This window comes from Theobroma umbraticum, unplaced genomic scaffold, assembly GCF_002168275.2.
Source record: "Theobroma umbraticum cultivar Fairchild unplaced genomic scaffold, ASM216827v3 scaffold_130.0, whole genome shotgun sequence".
NCBI lineage: Eukaryota > Viridiplantae > Streptophyta > Magnoliopsida > Malvales > Malvaceae > Theobroma > Theobroma umbraticum.
The window spans coordinates 6,923,800-6,941,279 of NW_018397264.1; the positions used below are offsets into that span (position 1 = coordinate 6,923,800).

General features: G+C 36.9%; 3 protein-coding genes across 5 annotated transcripts; 1 reads left to right on the plus strand and 2 right to left on the minus strand.

Moving 5' to 3' along the window:
* The first annotated feature begins 5,567 nt into the window (after positions 1-5,567).
* On the plus strand, positions 5,568-6,298 carry FPF1 (flowering promoting factor 1). Its single transcript, XM_021435693.1, has one exon. The coding sequence runs from the start codon at positions 5,674-5,676 to the stop codon at positions 6,010-6,012; it is 339 nt and encodes a 112-aa protein (XP_021291368.1). The 5' UTR covers positions 5,568-5,673; the 3' UTR covers positions 6,013-6,298.
* A 3,735-nt stretch (positions 6,299-10,033) lies between these two features.
* On the minus strand, positions 10,034-13,738 carry VAMP724 (vesicle-associated membrane protein 724). The gene is made up of 5 exons (XM_021434742.2): positions 13,446-13,738; positions 11,685-11,826; positions 11,465-11,585; positions 10,632-10,694; positions 10,034-10,543 (listed from the first exon to the last, which is right to left on the minus strand). Exons 1-5 carry the CDS (start codon positions 13,633-13,635, stop codon positions 10,394-10,396), a joined length of 666 nt encoding a protein of 221 aa, XP_021290417.1. The 5' UTR covers positions 13,636-13,738; the 3' UTR covers positions 10,034-10,393.
* Positions 13,739-13,868: 130 nt separating this feature from the next.
* LOC110421218 (S-adenosyl-L-methionine-dependent methyltransferases superfamily protein) lies at positions 13,869-17,339 on the minus strand. Of its 3 annotated transcripts, none has more exons than XM_021434741.2 (5): positions 17,191-17,339; positions 15,864-16,960; positions 15,681-15,778; positions 15,383-15,470; positions 13,869-14,625 (listed from the first exon to the last, which is right to left on the minus strand). In XM_021434741.2, the coding sequence occupies exon 2, from the start codon at positions 16,944-16,946 to the stop codon at positions 16,161-16,163; it is 786 nt and encodes a 261-aa protein (XP_021290416.1). In that variant the 5' UTR covers positions 16,947-16,960; positions 17,191-17,339; the 3' UTR covers positions 13,869-14,625; positions 15,383-15,470; positions 15,681-15,778; positions 15,864-16,160. The 3 variants fall into 3 exon arrangements, with proteins under 3 accessions (XP_021290416.1, XP_021290415.1, XP_021290414.1); XM_021434740.2 differs by having other exon boundaries at positions 15,681-15,789; XM_021434739.2 differs by having other exon boundaries at positions 15,681-16,960.
* Between the last annotated feature and the right edge of the window lie 141 nt (positions 17,340-17,480).

A 17,480-nucleotide genomic window follows, 5' to 3' on the forward strand; every position in this document is an offset into this window, starting at 1 on the left:
TTTGCACTAAAAAGATTCGAGATTCTAGAAAAATCCCATATTTGCGTGGGGCAAAATCACTAATATGAACGTGTTTTCATTGCTGTAAAACTAATGACGACACTGCCAGGTTTATTTCTGGGCCTGGCGAAATGGTTCAATCAAAATCCTAGGCTTAACATTCCATAACAATGGGTACTTTGGGCTATTTGCCCTAGGCTTTCGTAATCAAGCAAAGGTGAGAGAATCCTTTGGTCGGCAGGGGGAAGATAACCAGGCTGCTCCTCCCCCCAGTGGCTGTCCTCTCTAGGGAAACTTTTGCCTTCCAACACAAAGTAGCTGGCCACATTTACACTATGCAACATTAACACACCATCTATCATCAAGTTCAATTTAGCTTTGAGACCTTAGAATCTCAGCTCATCAACATGACTTCCCAATATGGTAATATCTTTTGATGTAAGCCAAATTCTGCCCATTGGGCTCATTAACAGCTCAATTGGCTTTGCCATTGGCTGGATCTAATCCAAACCAACTTTGTCCTACTAACCAATCTCTTTTCTTTTACCTCAAAGATTTTTAACTGAACCCTGTTGTCAGGACCACAGATCACAACATCAACATTCATAGTAAAAGAAACTTTTAGATCCCTTTGGTGGGTAATGCCACTCCTGACTAATTGTCAAAGAAAAGTATATGTTTTTCCAAGACTAAAAATTATCCTAAAGATGAGATGAGACCCAGCCTGGTAACACATTTATTTTGTTTTTGACCTTTGTTGTAACATAGCAAAAAGAAACTTTGTTGTTCTCTTTTGTAAGATTAAGCCATTAATCAAGTAATTAATAGATGGAAGCACATTTGATTCACGGTCGAGAAGACTCGTAATCAGGTTGATAATCTATGCAAATTAGGGAGATTGACGTTTTTTGCTCGTAATATTCCATGCTTAAACTATGTAAGAAAAGCTATGTTGCACGCACAAACCTAAAGTTCTATGAATTCTAATCTTACCTTTAATTATTTTGATTTGATTTATGTCATTTCTGGAATGATTGCACACCCAATGTAAATTTTACAAATTCATTGATCTTGAATTTTATATAATTATACATTTTATCCTGTCATTTTCAAATGAATTATGGAATATGAATCAAGGATTGCTCTCTCCTTAATTTTGTTCTTACATATATATATATATATATATATACATATATATTTATATATAGAGGGGAATTGATCCTACATTCCAAATGCCTTCAGTATACTTTATTCTCAAAATCAATGTAAATGGCCTAATTCGATCTTATTTTAATCAAAGTTAGGCATAATCCTAACAATAGAATATAGATAAGCAAAGCATTCTTTCCCTTAGCTTTTTATTTTATTCCCCCTTATAGCAAAAAAAAATAAAATTCCTCCTTTATATAGACCAAAAGTTCCCACTATTGAAATATACTCCAAAACTTTAATACACCCAATGAGAGTTTAATCTCTTTGTTATATATTGAAGTAGGCAATAAGTTCATCATGTACACCAAAGAGAGGAGTGTCCATGTACATGTAAATTTAATTTAGAAAGATACTCTATTAATGTGTGATTAAGGTGGATAATTTGCATGTTTTTAATCAGAATTTCCTTTTAAGAGAGAATTTCCCTTTTGTTTTTTATTGTAAACAAATGATCACCAAGTACGCTATTCCCCCTTTATGCATAGTGGATTCCAGTTGCTCATCATTAGTTTTAAGACATCAAAGCATTACGTTTAAGAGAAATATGTATAGTTAATAAGGGCCTCTCAACCCTTGGTCTAGCTTATTAGTTTTAAAAAAAACTAATAAAGATTGAATAATTATTCACGATTAGGGATTTGAACTTGTGTTTCATGCTATTAATGTCTTGTCGTAACTTGTAAAAGTCAAGCACATAACTTAATTATTCTTGTTATGTTAGCATATTCTTTTTATTTAGATTAAATTAGGATATGGTGAATAACTTCATTCACACAAATTCTTATTAGATAAATTATAAATTTATGTTTTTTCCTTCGACCTTTGCGAGTATCTCACAGTATTAATTCATGGCTTTGGCTACATATACTTAACTAGTAATCTTTTGCATTTACTTAGTACTAATGGATGTCATGTAAGTGATATTACTATATGAGAGGAAACCCAACAAGCCATACTTTAGTGATTAAGATGGATGCATGCTTTTATTGAAAAAGAAGAGGCTAATATGAAAAGGCATGAACATATGGGAAAAAGGGTTGATACAGGTATCTTGTTAGGTTAAATATAGGACTTGAAATATTTTTGGCTTTGTCTAGATAGGGGACAATCACATGGGCTTGTAGTTAGTGATGATTGAGAGAGCTGAGCTTTCATTCCTTTGTGGGATCCTTCCCCTCTCCCCTCCCTTCCTTCAATGATTCTCTGCTTGGTTTAGGATTTAAAGCAAAGCATGTCTGTGAAAGGTGGTCGAATTTGGGGTCTAGCTTGAACATGTTCTTTGAATATAACCTTTTTTTATACCAAGAAATTAGAAAAGAGAATGGGAAATTTTTTACATGCCAAACGCTGATGTGGCATGTCGTCGAGCCTCATGGTGGATTGGTGGGTTCTTGAGAGAATCATCCAAATCTATGTCTGCAATGGGAGAAGAGAAAAAGGAAAGGAAACGTGGGGTGGAAAATCTTTCCCTTGGACTCCCACCTCATTGTTTTGCCTCCTAGTTAGGTCAGGTTCAATTTCAAGAAAATTTTTTTTCTTAATTATTCTTTGCTTGAGTAATTGATATAACATATATTTATCTTATATCTAAAAAGTATAAACAAAAAATTGAATTAATCAAGTGACATAATTTTAAAAATAAAATGTGAATCTCATATTAACTGTGTATAATACATACTATTAGATATTTAATTTTTCGTATCATTTTCAAATTTAATAGATTTTTTTGTAATGTACCAAAGTTGAGACAAAACCATCCAACACGAATAATACTTTGCAGGAAAATATGGATGGTGACACTATAAAGAGAACACCTGAAATTGGCTTATAATAGGGTTGAAAAGTAAGCGTAGTAGACACTTGAAGGAAACAAATGGAGAAAAGTCGACAGTGGACCAGCAAGCAACGATTGAGAGGAATTTTGGAGGAAGGTGACAAATAAGTTATATCCCGAAAACGAGAGAGGGAGGGGGCTAAGGAGATCTTTGTCATGTGAAGAGTGAAGGGCAATGCTGGCTTTAGTCGAAAGAGGTCTGCGTCAGGGGAGGACCATGGGGCACGAGGAGGAGGGTTGCAGACGCTAACCATTGCTGCGACCGTGATGCTGGATAAAGAAATATTGTGTGCCCTAAAGGCCTACATTCCCATGCGTCATCGTTTGGGCTTGGTTGGGGGTTAATCTAAGCCATTTGCTTTTACGGACTTTCAAGTTGTTGCTTGCTTCTCCATCGACATTCCTCCGGATTTCTGCTTTGCCTTAGGAACCCTCCGTTGGAAATTTAATCCACATGACTTCTTACGAAAAACAAATTATGGGCATGAAGGGATTGCACTCTTTGTGGTCGAAAATGGTGAGTGCCAAGCAAATTCTCATGCCACAAGTTCGACATGGGTCTCTGAGAAACTCCAACTTAGTCATTTAGGTCATTTGCTGTAAACTTAAAACCGATATTCTAGTTTAGCAGACACACTCATTGCCATTGATATAGCTAGTAACATGAATAATTCTAACACACCCGAAACAAATAAAAGATCAAATACTTCTCAAGACTTCAAAACCATTAACCTAAACATGGAATTCCTTGGTCCACATAAAATCGGTGGAAGGAAAACACAGAGGCACCAGTGCCATAGGGAGAGCAAACAAAATTTAGGGTTCACTACCTCTGATTGATCCCTTCCAAATCAAGTTTTAGCTCCTAATATAAATAAAATTAACCATTCATGAGTCATGGCAGTAATCAAGGACAATTATGCACATAGTTTCTTAATGGTAAAATCTTTAAGTTCTTTCTTTTTTTGGTTTTAAAGAAGGAATGCCTCTATTATTGATGTTTGGAGAAATATAGTTGATAAGTCAAAACAGTTAGGCAAGTTTGGAAAAAAAATCCAACAATGGGTGAAGTTCCAACGCAAAAGAACTCTCTCCCATATCCAACAACCAGAATTGGGAATCCTTGCATTGTGGTCCCACACCCCTCACTCTCCCCACACATTCTTTGATCATTGTACACAAAACCATTCACAAATTTTGGAAAAGGACATTAGACCTTTACAGACTCTTTCATGCCCTCCCCCTTCCCCTTGTGGAAATTCTGCATGCAAAGCACATCTCTCTCTCATTTCCATATTTTTTCCTTGTAAGCACAAACATAATTTTTCTTGATACATATATAAGCAAGTTTCAAGAGAAACAAAAAGAATCCGATCCTGCAGATTCGGAAGCAGTGTTAAGAGATTTTACTAATTCTCTTATTGAAATTTTCTTTGGTCCACTTGGAGTAGAGAATTCTAATTTTGCAAAATTGATGGCTATTAAGAATGCATTGCAAGTTTTTAGATCATAATCTTGAGTTGGTAAGAAATCTCTTATTATTGAATTCGAATTTAAAATGGTGAGTTTTTGAATATGTAATGAGAAGATTAAATTATGGGATAAATGGCATATCTTTAATAAAATTGATATAGTGGTAGTAGGGATTTACCTGTACATCCTTTTAGGTAAAAGAATATTAAAACGAGTTAAAATAATTAATGTATGTTGCAATTATTTATCCACACATTATTCTATGATTAAAATTTGTATGTTAAAAATAAGATTTATTATTCCGAAAGAATTATTTAAGACAATTACTTGTATTACAATGTATATATAGATGTACATATATACTGTGCATTTGTTTTTTGAAAAGTACATACATATTGTGCATTAATAGTGGAAAATGGATATTCACGAGATTGGAGCATTTTTTTTTCTTAAGGAATTAAAACTAAATACAGTCCATATTACCTTGAATGGTGAGACAACATTTATTCATGTGGCAAACAAGCATGGATATTTAGACACTTTTCTTTTCTGAAAGATGCCCTTGCAAAGCCCTGGATTCGATGATCCGTAGTGTACAAAATTTCCTGACATTTACGCCCTCAGATACACACCAAGATATCGTCTACCAAGTCATTTTCGTTTAGGCTTCTCCAGAACCAGTCTACATTCTCCACATTTTTCCCACGAAAACAAAAACAAAAACAAAGATTCCCATGGTGGGGTTTAATTAAAGGCCTTAGCGAAAAAGAAACAGGGATTCCCTTCAATCCTGTTACGCCCACATCGATGGAACCCTTGGTGTCCTCAGCTAGCCAGCCCTGACCTGACCTCAATGCGTCCTTGAGACCCCCTCTCAGGCTCTCTCTTTCTCTCTCTTCCCCCTCCACCCCACCTCTCCTCATTGGGCCCCACCGTAGCTACGCCTCTGCCTAAACATCCCCATACTTTCTCTCTCTCTGTCTCTCTCTCTCTCTCTGATCAGTCTATCCTTCAAGGACTCGCCTCACCTATATATAGCCTCCAATCCCATCACCCCATGTACCCCATCGCCAAGAGAGAGTTGTTAGCTGTATTCTTTCAGTCTTCAAAGTCCTTTCTTTCCACCCAAGTTAGAATTTTCTTCCTGGTTCGGAATGTCTGGTGTTTGGGTTTTCAAGAACGGAGTGGTTCGCCTGGTTGAGAACCCTGGGGCTGAGTCAATGGATGGAAGCCGACAGGGCCCCAACATCCGGCGCAAAGTGCTGGTGCACACCCCTTCGAACGAAGTGATCACTTCCTACGCGGTTCTAGAGCGCAAGCTATCGTCTCTTGGGTGGGAGAGGTACTACGACGACCCTGATCTTCTCCAGTTCCACAAACGCTCCACCGTCCATTTGATCTCTCTCCCCAAGGATTTCAGCAAGTTCAAGTCCATGCACATGTACGACATCGTCGTCAAAAACCGTAACGCGTTTGAAGTTAGGGATATTTAGTACGTTGTAGTGTAGCACTTTGTGTTCATCTTTCTTCTCCTTCTCCTTCGTTCTTTGTTTGTGTTGAATGTGATGAGTTTGTTCTTCGAGCTTCCTATATGGGTATTGGTTTTCAAAATGGAATATGTTGAAGGGTAAAGCTTGTGGGGTTTGTGCAATTAGGTTAAGGAAGTTAATGTGCCTAAGATTGTTTGCTTGGTTAGTAGCTGTGTGTATTGCTTTGTCTTCCTTCTGGACATTACTATTGTGATTATGAATGAAAATTGATGTTTCTTTGTGTGCTTCACTTTCACTTTCCATTTAAAATAACATGTACAACTAATAAATTTCGTGTTTAAATCGATACAATCATAATTTAATTTCGATGTAATTTGTAATGACACGTACTCGAGTTGACCAAGTGTCAGTGTCGACATGGAACCTAGCACGACCGGCTGTCATGCAAGATTGTGAAATGGAAGAAAGTGCTTTGACACGCCAAGAAAGGTTCAGACCAATGTATTATAAGCCAAATCTTTGTATGAAGTTAATAGGTAGGAAAATGTGGGTATTTGCTTTATGGCATTGAAGAGACCTAAAGGGGGCTGCTAAAGAACAGAAAAGGAAAAGGTTCACTTTGGGGTTTGCTTACCAACAACGTGGTAATGCCACGTGGTTGAACCCAAGTAGACAGGCCTATCCAATATGTATGGAAGGATCCTGTCTTTTTTGCATTCTATGTTTTTTTTCTCTCCGTCCGAAAGGCTGACCAAATTGGCCAACTTGCGAGGGACAATCTGGTAGGTGCCTGTGCTTGGAAACTGGAGTGGAGCAGGCAAAATCAGTAACCAATCTTGGAAAGTAAGACAAAATGTGAGTTTTGTCTTCAGGTAGAAACATTTTATCAATGTACTATAGTTAAATACCCAAAATAGAAATATATTCTTTCCGGAATTGGAATATCTAGATAGCTCAAGAAATCAAGGTGAACTTTCACGGCAGATCTATATGTATACATTGTTGCATTGTTTAAGAGTTAACTGATGGGGATGTTTAAGCTTTGATTAAGTATTTCTTAACATGAGAAGTTTGTGTTCATGCAAAAAGAAACACAATTAATTTGGACTCAATACATAACGCTACTTCACTTGCCAATGTCCTAATTCAAGCAAAGTCTAAAAAGACAAATATTCACTAAAGAGCTTATGAGAACATGGGTTTTTGATCCCTTACTTCACAGAGAAATACTGATCTATAAATATCAATAAATAAAGAAAAATTTCACCTCTTAAGATTAGATATTAATTACAACGTGACGTAAAACTCCCGATCACATAATATTTTTATTTTTTTGCTAATCTTCGTATCAGTTAAAGAAATTTGTCTCTCCAAACGGATACCTCCAACACCCCTGGTGCCCTGTTAATCTCCCCCAAATGACGAGAAAGGGCTAGTTCTTGTCGTTTTTGAACCTTTTGGGGGGATATAACTCGTCCAATCATGAAAACACTTGTCTAGTCAGGCTTTGTTTTGACCTCACATTCTTGTAAACAACAAACGTGAGGACTACATTTATAAACCTAATGTCAAATTTGACAGAGCCCCCACATCTAAAATCTAAACCAGAGAATCATTCCAATCAGAGATAGCAATTTGAGCTTGAGAATTTTGGGACCACCATTTTTGAAGCAAGGGAGCATCTGTGTTACCATTTTGACCAGCAAATTAGGGCTTCCACATGGCTGAAAACTTAACATGCTGGGTGGCAATGGAAACATGTATAAAGGGAATGGTCTAAAATCAAAGCTTGGCACACCCTAGTGCTTTTTTTCCTTTTCAATTTTCTTTGATTATTAGGACCCCCTCATAGATTTCCAATATTCATGCCAAGTGTAGATATTTTAACAAGGACATTTGTCTTTACTCTCTACCAATGCTTATGAGCCAAGGGCACAATGTGCTTTAAAAAGATACTATCATGATATTAATGATATTAGAACAGACGTTGTTCCATTATTGTTTTTTGGTAATATATATAACGTTATAAATTTGTAATATTTATATGTAAGTAATTAATGTCACATAAATTTTAAGAATCCACTCTCTCTTTCTGGAAAAGTCTTGAGCATGGAAAGATTTCCCCGGAGATATTGAATTAGCGACCGTGCATGAATATCCCGAATCTTTGGCTAAGGCCATGAACAGTTCCGAAAAACATGTGCTCCCAAGATTTTGTAAGCATTTCTTAGCTTACTGGCTCTATAAACTCGTGTGGATGAGAACTCTTATCAACACGTGTGTACATCCAGACAAAGCCCGCAAAAAAGGGTCTTCAAGACTTTCTAGAGTTTTGTTTCCCAGTCATGCAATTCAAGCCCATTCCTTATTCGAATGGGCTAGCATTACAGTGTACATTGAGTACTCACTTCCCTCACTTGTGCTGTTTTTGCTCAATTTTCAGAAGAGAGAGAGAGAGAGAGAGAGAGAGAGAATTGAATGAACTCATAAAGAGAGGTGATGGAGAAGAGAAAGCGAGAGAGAGAGAGAATTGAATGAACTCATAAAGAGAGGTGATGGAGAATAGAAAGCTGCTTCTTTGATCCTATCCACAAAGGATGGGGCAAGAGAGATCCTGTTTTGTCTTCTCACGAGTTTGGTTTTGGATCAGACCACCACAGCACTTTTGTCTTGTCATTCCATGCATTGTGTCTGCACTCCTACACTCTTTTTTTATTCAAAAAGAAGGGAAGGAAGAAGAAATGGAGGCTGCAACTTTGACTTTGCCATCCATTCTTCATGACCCACACCTTGGTTTTTTCATTAAAGGGTGCTATTTCCAATTATACAATATAGTCCATTGTCTTCATCTTCTTGGGCCATCAAGGTGTATAAAAGTTGATAAATCTTCACCTAAAACCAAAACAAATAGCATGCAAATCATAGTTTGACCTACAACTCCATTTGTAGAGCCAATGATAATGACCATTGAAGAAGTAAATAGCATAATTTCAACTCTAACAAGCAGGCCTAATACTTTTTAGTAGACATTATTACCTCATGTTCCTTTTATTACCGACTCTGGGAAAGAATCTCTACCAGTCAAAAAAATTCTGGCGCCTACCTTGATTTTTTCATCTGTTTCATGCCGGATTAGCCTATGCATATGCAGCTAGGCCCTTTTGAGATGCTGGTGCGCTAGAAAAGCAAAAGTTTTATTAAAAATTTTGGTGAGGTTGGCAAGCCATGACTTTGTGGTGAACCTATGGAATAAACTAAGGGTTTAGTTCGCGGATTTATGCTGCTTTTCTGTGCTTGCAATTCTCATCATAATCATTTGGGAGAGTGGATATTATGAAGCTTGGGAAAGCAATTTCAAAAGAGCAATAGGAACACATGCTGCAGAAGAAAGCAAAAAGGGGACAAGGATGCATGTTATCATCTATGTCTTAAGTAGTCAATGTTAGGACAACGTTGGAAGACTTGTTGCCGAAAGTGTTCGTCCATGGAACATATTCTGTTCAAATGTTTTACCAAAAAAAATGAAGATGCCATTTGTTCTGACTTCTGGGCATCACCAATGGGAGGTGAGTTTTTGGTGGTGAAATAGGTCCATAGTTGGCAGAATGTCACCTAGCCTCAGGAAGCACCGGCCTGTTGGGCTTTTCAAACAAACAAAGGCATTGGAAAATCCGTCCTTAACCTGTTGAACAAGCCTATACAGTAGCAAAAACTATATCAATGTTGGGCTCTGGGTGTGTGACAAGGTCACAGAGATGACATAATGTTGGGCTCAAGGTGAATTTTACATCATCTGTTTTCTAAAGTAAACTTAAGTATTTAAATATTCACATTATTTTCAACTTATAAATTTATTTATAAAATAAAACAGTAAAATCCAACAAGTTCATAACCGATAATACCTCACAATATGGGTGTGAGGTGAATTCCCAATTTACCAATTCTCTTCACTTCCTTTCTGTTATGGTAACATGACGTGATGTTTGGGCTCTATTAGTTGGAACCTTGATAATTCTCTTTGTGGGGCAGAATTATTCTTGCAAGAATTATCAGGTAGTCATTCATCATTGTATCAAAATCTTTTCTTTGTAAAGTTTTATTGCTACAAAAGAAAAAGTAAGAAGAAAGAAACTAAAAAATCATTGTGCTTTTCTTCTGACAAGACAAGACCACTAAGTATAATACATGATACAGATCTCTCTCTCTCTCTCTCTCTCTCTCTCTCTTTCTGTCTTTTGTGTTTCAATGACAGCTCCAAAACCTCCCAAGACCAACTCAAGAAGATGGTAAGATCCGCTTAGACGTGAACTAACCAACCTGCTGAATACAAGCTGTTGAGAAAGCTCATTTGTATACCATAAACTCCATAAGACTAAGGATACTACTAGTTGGTGCAATCAAATCCATGACAAATGGAAAGCCAGATTATAAGGACTAGAAGTAGCAAGATTCCGAGAACAACCAACTTTATCTTCATGTTCTGATACCACATCTTACGGCGGATTTGTGCCCCCTGCTTCCTGTATGCTTGGGCCTGGAAAAGGCAACAAGCAAAACCGCTTCATAGTCGGCCTAGATAAATACAAACTACTATAGAGCTTAACCTGGAAAATGGAATTAACCTGATCACGTAGATTCTCTGTCTTGTCAGCAAGAGTCGTTAGGTTTTCCCCTCTGTCAATTGCCTGAGATGCAGAACAGAGGGTCGTGTAAACAATATAAATGCAGCTTGATTTACCTATTAGACCTGGTCTAGACTCAACTGACCTTTGAACAATACATTTCAAGCAAATACGATTTGACAAATAGTAATAGATACTGTAGAATCTAGATAGCAGAAAACAAACCAAACCCTAATTAAATCAATATTCCACTAACAGAGATAGTAACCTTTGATGGCTGATACTGATTCCAACTATTACTCATCATATTGCAGGTAACTTTCACCAAGCCTTTGGATATACTAATGGCATTCACTGTATTAAACCACAGCTCAAGAGTTGTCTGGCACCCTTTTCTTCGCAGCTATCGCCTATTTCAAATAATCCTCATGTTACTTGAAACCTAATCACTTCATACTTCTGTAACTTGGCTGTTTGATACCTGGTCTCCCAACATATTCACAACCATTATCAACCTAGTTGTAACCTTCAATTTCTATATGTAAATTTGCCTAATTGTGCATACAAGGAAAGCATTTTCCAGGGGTGAGCAGCATGCTGCTAATTATTGCATTGTTGGGACATAGGAACAACTCCATTCTTATTCTGAATTTTTGTTATTTTTATTATGTTTGTGCATTTGCATGCAAAACGTAGGAAGAAGAGGGAAAGGTTGGGGAGAGGGAAACCAAAGGCATGGGTTTTCAATAATGAACCATAGCACCAACCATGTCTAGAGAACAACTGAAGGAAAGGAATGCCAAAGCACAAGACACAACAGTAGAAGCACTAACCTTGTCAATATTCTCCAACATTATACTTTTAACTTCTGAAACTTGAGCTTTCACCTTTAATAGCTTTTCAATTTCTTCAGCATGTTCAATAATATATTTCATGTGCTCTTTCATAATTGGCCTGCAAATTACATAGTTTTAATTTAACAGAAAATATTTATGTGAACTAAAAAAATGAAATTAAAGAATACCCATCCATCAGTTGCATGGGTGAACATACCCAAACTCCTTATTTAGACTTTTGGCAATAGCGGTATCTGCTTTTCCACCCCCATATCTTTTTTTGAAGTCTGCTTTCATACGTTCCAAAAAAGCAATGGAGATTTGCTTTCCCACAGAATCTTTGGCAACAACACAATAAGCTGCATATATCAAAAGGCATAAAAGTCAAGAGTATTGATTACTGAAGCAATAAAACATTAATCTCAATGAAGACGATTGAGAGTGCATCACCTTAGGTACCAGTAAAACATCAAATAAAATTGTCAAATTACTTAGTTAAGCACTGGTGGTGATAGATTGTAACTTTACTAGCACAATTGATATGCTTTCATTAATAGTGGAAAAACACTTGTTTATCTTGTCAGTTTCTGTCATCCTAAAAACACTGAAGGAACTAGAAATATCAAGATGATTATAGCGAAGGCTCAGCTCGGTACTATTTTGTAGCCTCAACTTTATAATGCATTGTGGAATGACTGTTAAAGGGTTGGTATTAAGAGGCTTTTGTTAACGGGGGCAAGTTCAACATTACTCAGTAACAGCGGGAGCTGTATGGATACCAGAAGCTCCCCTCCTCCCCATACCCCAACTGTCCAAGAAAAATCTAAACTCTTTCATTTTGGATACCACATTGGAAGAACTTATTACACTAGCTCCCAAAAATTTTAGAATTTAAATAGGAACCTCCAATTTTAATTACTAGTTTTTACTCACCATGTCTTTACCTTGCCCCTGATCAATCAAAGCAAGCTCTGATATTGCTCAGCCATATAACAAACATGTAAAAAGATATCGAACCAGAAAATAGGCAATGCAGTCTATGCAGACTTGTAGATTAGTAAGCATAATTGCAAAAGAACCATCAAAATAATCAGTGCATCAGCCTTTTCATTTTTTCCACATTACAAGCTTCCTAGGGACCAAAGGCCCTCACCACAAGGACATGAAAACTATTCAAATTCGTTAAAACAGAAAAATAAATGTAAAATATATTTAAGAACAACCAAGCCAGAGGAAGAGATGGCTTTCCAATTCAGTCACCAAATTAATTGATTATATTCCAAGCCAGTCAATTATTTGCATAAAATGAACATGATAGAAACCTTTATATTTATAACAAAGTCTCCATCTATCAGACAATTCAAACCAAGAAAATAGATTTTCAATCTTTAACTTTCTTTAAAACGCCCACTGTCAAATTCAAGTTTAGACATATACAAAGAGCACATGGTGTTCAAATATTAATCTCCCAATAGCTTCATTTAATTTGAATGAGAATTGATTGAAAGCTTCATTTATATGCTTGAGATAAATATATGATTATTATTTCATTAACAAAGATCAAACGTTTATCCAAAATCCACAACTTCTGGAGGTCTAAAAGAAATCAAAAACAGAAATTTTGAGAAATGAAAAAAGGTCCCTTTCCACCCAATTCTGATATTACTACTATTCAACTTTCTTTAACCAACATCTATAAATCAAAATTAGGATCAAACAATTACTTCCGCACCATTTTCCTCAGTTTTCTCTGCAACTAAACGGAGAAGAACTAATCCATCCAATAAAAGGAAGCTGACTTTTCATTTTTTTTAACAAAACCAACCAACCCACATCCCATTTTACACTGTTTTAACTAGATCCAAAAACTTTAATCTCCAATTCAGCTTTTAAACTCCCACTACCCTGTTTGTTTCTCTAGAAAAAGCAGAAAAAAGCAGAGAAAGGAAACAAACGAGATCAGAGTTGCGCGAATTACCATAACCATCTTCAACAAGAAAATTAAAGGTATGGTGATCACAGTTGTAAGTAAACTTGTTGTTAGAAGAAGGGAGTCTTTGCAAACACTGAGCTGCGATGGCTGGGAAATTCCCCATGAACTCAGTGTACTCGGCCAAGATCATCGTTCCTCGAGCCACGAAGCTGTATATAAACGGTTCCTGACTCATTTTTTCTCTTTTCAGCTAAGCTGGGTTAGCTCGCTAGTTGATCACAAAGAGAAAAACAGAGAGAGAGAGATAGACGAGGAGCTTGCTTGTTCTGGTTTTAACGTTAGTATTCTCTTCTTTATTTTAAGGCCGTGTTTGGTTCTTTCTTTGTTGCAAAGAATGCAATTTGCTTCAAATTTGCCCCTTTTTTTTTAATTAAACGGTGACGTTTTGTCTTGGATTTATGGAAAATGGACTTGATGAAACGGAATTATTGTTCTTTATTTGATGGAAAAAGCAAAGAACAATTATTAGGGTGGGAAAAGGATTAAACACTTTGGAAAGAGTCTAAGACAGGGATTCTGCCTTGGCGGCGATTTATTTATTTTAAAAATTAAATAAATTTTGTGGAAATTAATAAAATAGTTGTCAGTTGACTGTTTTTGGACCCACAAATTAATTTATGGAGCTAGAAATAATGAAATATTTAAATAAATTAAACAAAAGCATGCAATCGATATGTAGCTTACAAATGGTACTATCTCTCTAGATTTTTAAGAACTATTTTGTTAGGTCGAGAAAATGTCAACGATGAGAACAGAATTGTTTCATAAGTTTACATCTCACTATCAATTAAAAAAAAAATTAAACCCAGAATCTGAATTAAAGCTGCGGATGATAAAGATTATTTGAATTGATGGTAAATGCTAATCATTAATACATGTTCATTCGCTAGCCGGGAATTACTCCTCCCTCAAGACTACAGCAGCTTAGGTTGGCCTTGCATGGGTGAAACCTTTCGACTCTACTCCCAGAACCCAACCCAAATGTCTTCTTTGCTTCAAAGAAGCAGAGTTGTATACCAGTTCTTGTTCATTCTGCTTTCCTTACAAGTATATTCTCTTGCAAGTAATGCATATTTACAAGTAGAGAGAACAATCTTCCTCAATTTGACATGCTAACTCTCCGTTAGGACAGTCTAGTATGTGGATTTTGAATATGGAGCCATACCTATACGAAAAACAGAACCACTTATATGTATTGCTTATTGTACCTAGAGCAGAATGAACAAGAATTGGTATAGACCCTTTTTTGCTTTGAAGCAAAGAAGAAATTTGGGTTTCCGGAATAGAGTTGAAAGGTTTCATTGATGTTAAGGTAAACTTAAAGATGCCTGGAGGAAGAGGTAGTTCCCGGCTATTGGATTTGAGAGAGTGGGTGGAGTAGGTAGGTGGTGGCGAAGATGTTGTGTGAAGAAAACAAGTGAAGGAAGAGTATATATAGGCTTATTAGAACAAAAAGAATGCAATAGAGAAAGAAAGAGAGAAAGAAAGAGAGACAGAAGAAGGGCTTTCAAATACAGCTTGAATCCCACACGGAATCCCCCTCCAGCTCTCACTCATGGTTTTGGTCATATATCATGGTCAGCGGAGAAGAGAGAGAGAGAAAAAGGGCAAGCATGTGCCAAGAACACTGCCAAATCAGCATGACGGGAAGTTTGATATTTTGACCCACCAAAAAATTAAAGAAGGCTTTGGGTTTGGCGTTAACTCGCATTAAAACATGATAATGCCCACTTAAGCAAGCTTTGGCTTGAAGACGACACCGGTGGCTACAATTTATGCACAGGGGGCAGCGGCAAGAAAACCAATAAGTGGCCATGATCAACTCATGGACAAGTAAACATGAAATTATTGCAGGCGGATAGTGGTTAATAATCATTTTCCCCTGTTGCATAATGATTTATGGTTCCCTTTAGCATGCTCACCTTGCATTCATAATCTTTCGTAATGACGAAGTCACTTATGATAGTGTTGATTCCACTCTTAAACAGTCTTCAACCAGGTAAAAAAGTTCTGCACTTGTGCAACAAAGAAGTTTGCATCAAGACTGGCTGCAACGTGCCTAAGTTCATTACTTAAAACATGATATATCACGCTTTTAAAAAAAAAATGATATATCACATGCTTTACAGTAAGAATTCCCAAGAAAAGAGAGGAACCTAATGACAGTAGCAAAACAAAGAACACAAGCAACTGCTAAAAACTGGGGAAAAGAATCATTACCATGCTTGTCAAGATCCAATTCTATTGTACCAGTGCTTAAGATGTGCTCATATGTGTTTAAGCTTCTCCCCATATCAGATGCAAACATTTAAGCTATGCTGCATTGCCACTTTGGATGAGTAGACAAAGGTTAAACACGTAAACCTAACAGCAAACTAAACTTTGAAGCAAAATAATTCTTACAAATTAGTCGTGTAGAGATGAACTGATATTCATGATATTAGTGGTCTTAAGACAGATATTTTGGCAAACACAAAACTTGAGCTTGCTCCCAATTGTTCAGTTTAGCCCTCTGTATGGTTAAGTTCAAAAGATGAGAACAAAGATCAGCCATTTAAAAGTAGGCCAAACGAAAGGCCAAATGAAAAAGAGCATTTAACACCTGAAAGGGAGAACACTCAAGCAAGATTAACCCTGAAACATAACGCGACCTAGTTACCAGAAGAGTTATATGGCCAGACAACAGCATTAAAACTTCCTTCATTTTCCTGATCTGCTGCTATTAACGTCACTACTTCTCCAAAATGACAATCGGTGCAACTGTGAAAGTACAGAATCCATGACACCTGCGGGAGCTGCATTGCTGTTTAGTACCACATCCTTTGCATCCACCTCTATATCGAAATCCTTCCAGAACTTGATGATATGTAAACTCTCTTCCTCTGTTGATCTTTGGACAATAATTCTAGAATCATAACCTTTCTTCCTCATCTGACGGCATATCTGTGAAGGATTATTGGCTGTAAGAGTAACCATGTACAACCAACCCCGCTTCGACAAAAGCTTAAGAGCAACAAGCAATATCCTATCAATAACACTTCGACCATTCTCTCCTCCTGCCCAAGCAGAGGCAATTCCTTCACGACCCACTTCCTCTTCAGGCGTTGGTACATAAGGTGGGTTAACAACCAATAAATCAACCAAACCAGCCAGACGGTTCTCCAGCCCTGATGCAATGTCAGTATTTATCAACTCAGCATGAACCCTATGTGCTTCCATAGTCTCCTGAGTCACTCTAACAGCGTGGTGATTGATATCAGTGGCAATAAACTGAGCCCCATTAGCTTCCTCCCCAAGCATGAGCATTAAAGAAGTGATAACATAACCACTCCCACAACCCACTTCCATACACAAGGTGGGTTTATGCTCCAACAAGTTTTTTCTATCAGCTAAAAGTGCATCAACTAACGCAAATGAATCATCACAGGGTTCATAAACCTCAGAATGTGAACTCACAAGACGAATTTGGGCAATTCTTGAAGACATCTCACAGGAATTCCCTGGCATGACAATCTTTCTTTTAGTTTGACTATTGATACTTTCCAAACATTCCCAGTAATTTGAATGAAACAATTACAATATCACATACCAATTCAAGAAAGAAAGTAACTTCACAAGAGAAAACAACAACTTTTCTGATCAAATAAATAACTTGGATATCAACTGAACTTAAAGAACTGTTTTACATGTTATTGATGACAAATAAAAAGGGAGGGAAGGAGAGTCAAACCTGGAATTCAATGTCCCAATCCGAGGAAGTCAGTTACAACAAATTTGATTGAAGAAAGAAAAAAAGGAACTTGAATTTCCGTTGAAGGGAAAGAGGGCGGTAGAGAGAGAGAGGAGAGAAGAAGACGAGAGAGAAGGGAGACAGCGGGCTCATAGATGTCGGCCCAGTCAATATAAAAGAAACCCAGACTTCTGGGATTAACACTTTCAATGGGCCTGTATTAATTAAAAAAAGATAAAATCAAAAATCAAAATGTAGTAAATGAAAAAGAATGTAGAGATCTATAAATG

What these genes read in the sequence shown, in the direction of transcription:
- FPF1 (XM_021435693.1), top strand. Translation starts at nt 5,674, where the DNA reads ATGTCTGGTGTTTGGGTTTTCAAGAACGGAGTGGTTCGCCTGGTTGAG.
- VAMP724 (XM_021434742.2), bottom strand. Translation starts at nt 13,635, where the DNA reads ATGAGTCAGGAACCGTTTATATACAGCTTCGTGGCTCGAGGAACGATG. An exon ending in TCTTGTTGAAGATGGTTATG is followed by an intron (nt 11,827 to 13,445) that starts GTAATTCGCGCA and finishes TGATATATGCAG; the next exon opens with CTTATTGTGTTGTTGCCAAA. An exon ending in AGTCTAAATAAGGAGTTTGG is followed by an intron (nt 11,586 to 11,684) that starts GTATGTTCACCC and finishes TGTAATTTGCAG; the next exon opens with GCCAATTATGAAAGAGCACA.
- LOC110421218 (XM_021434741.2), bottom strand. Translation starts at nt 16,946, where the DNA reads ATGTCTTCAAGAATTGCCCAAATTCGTCTTGTGAGTTCACATTCTGAG.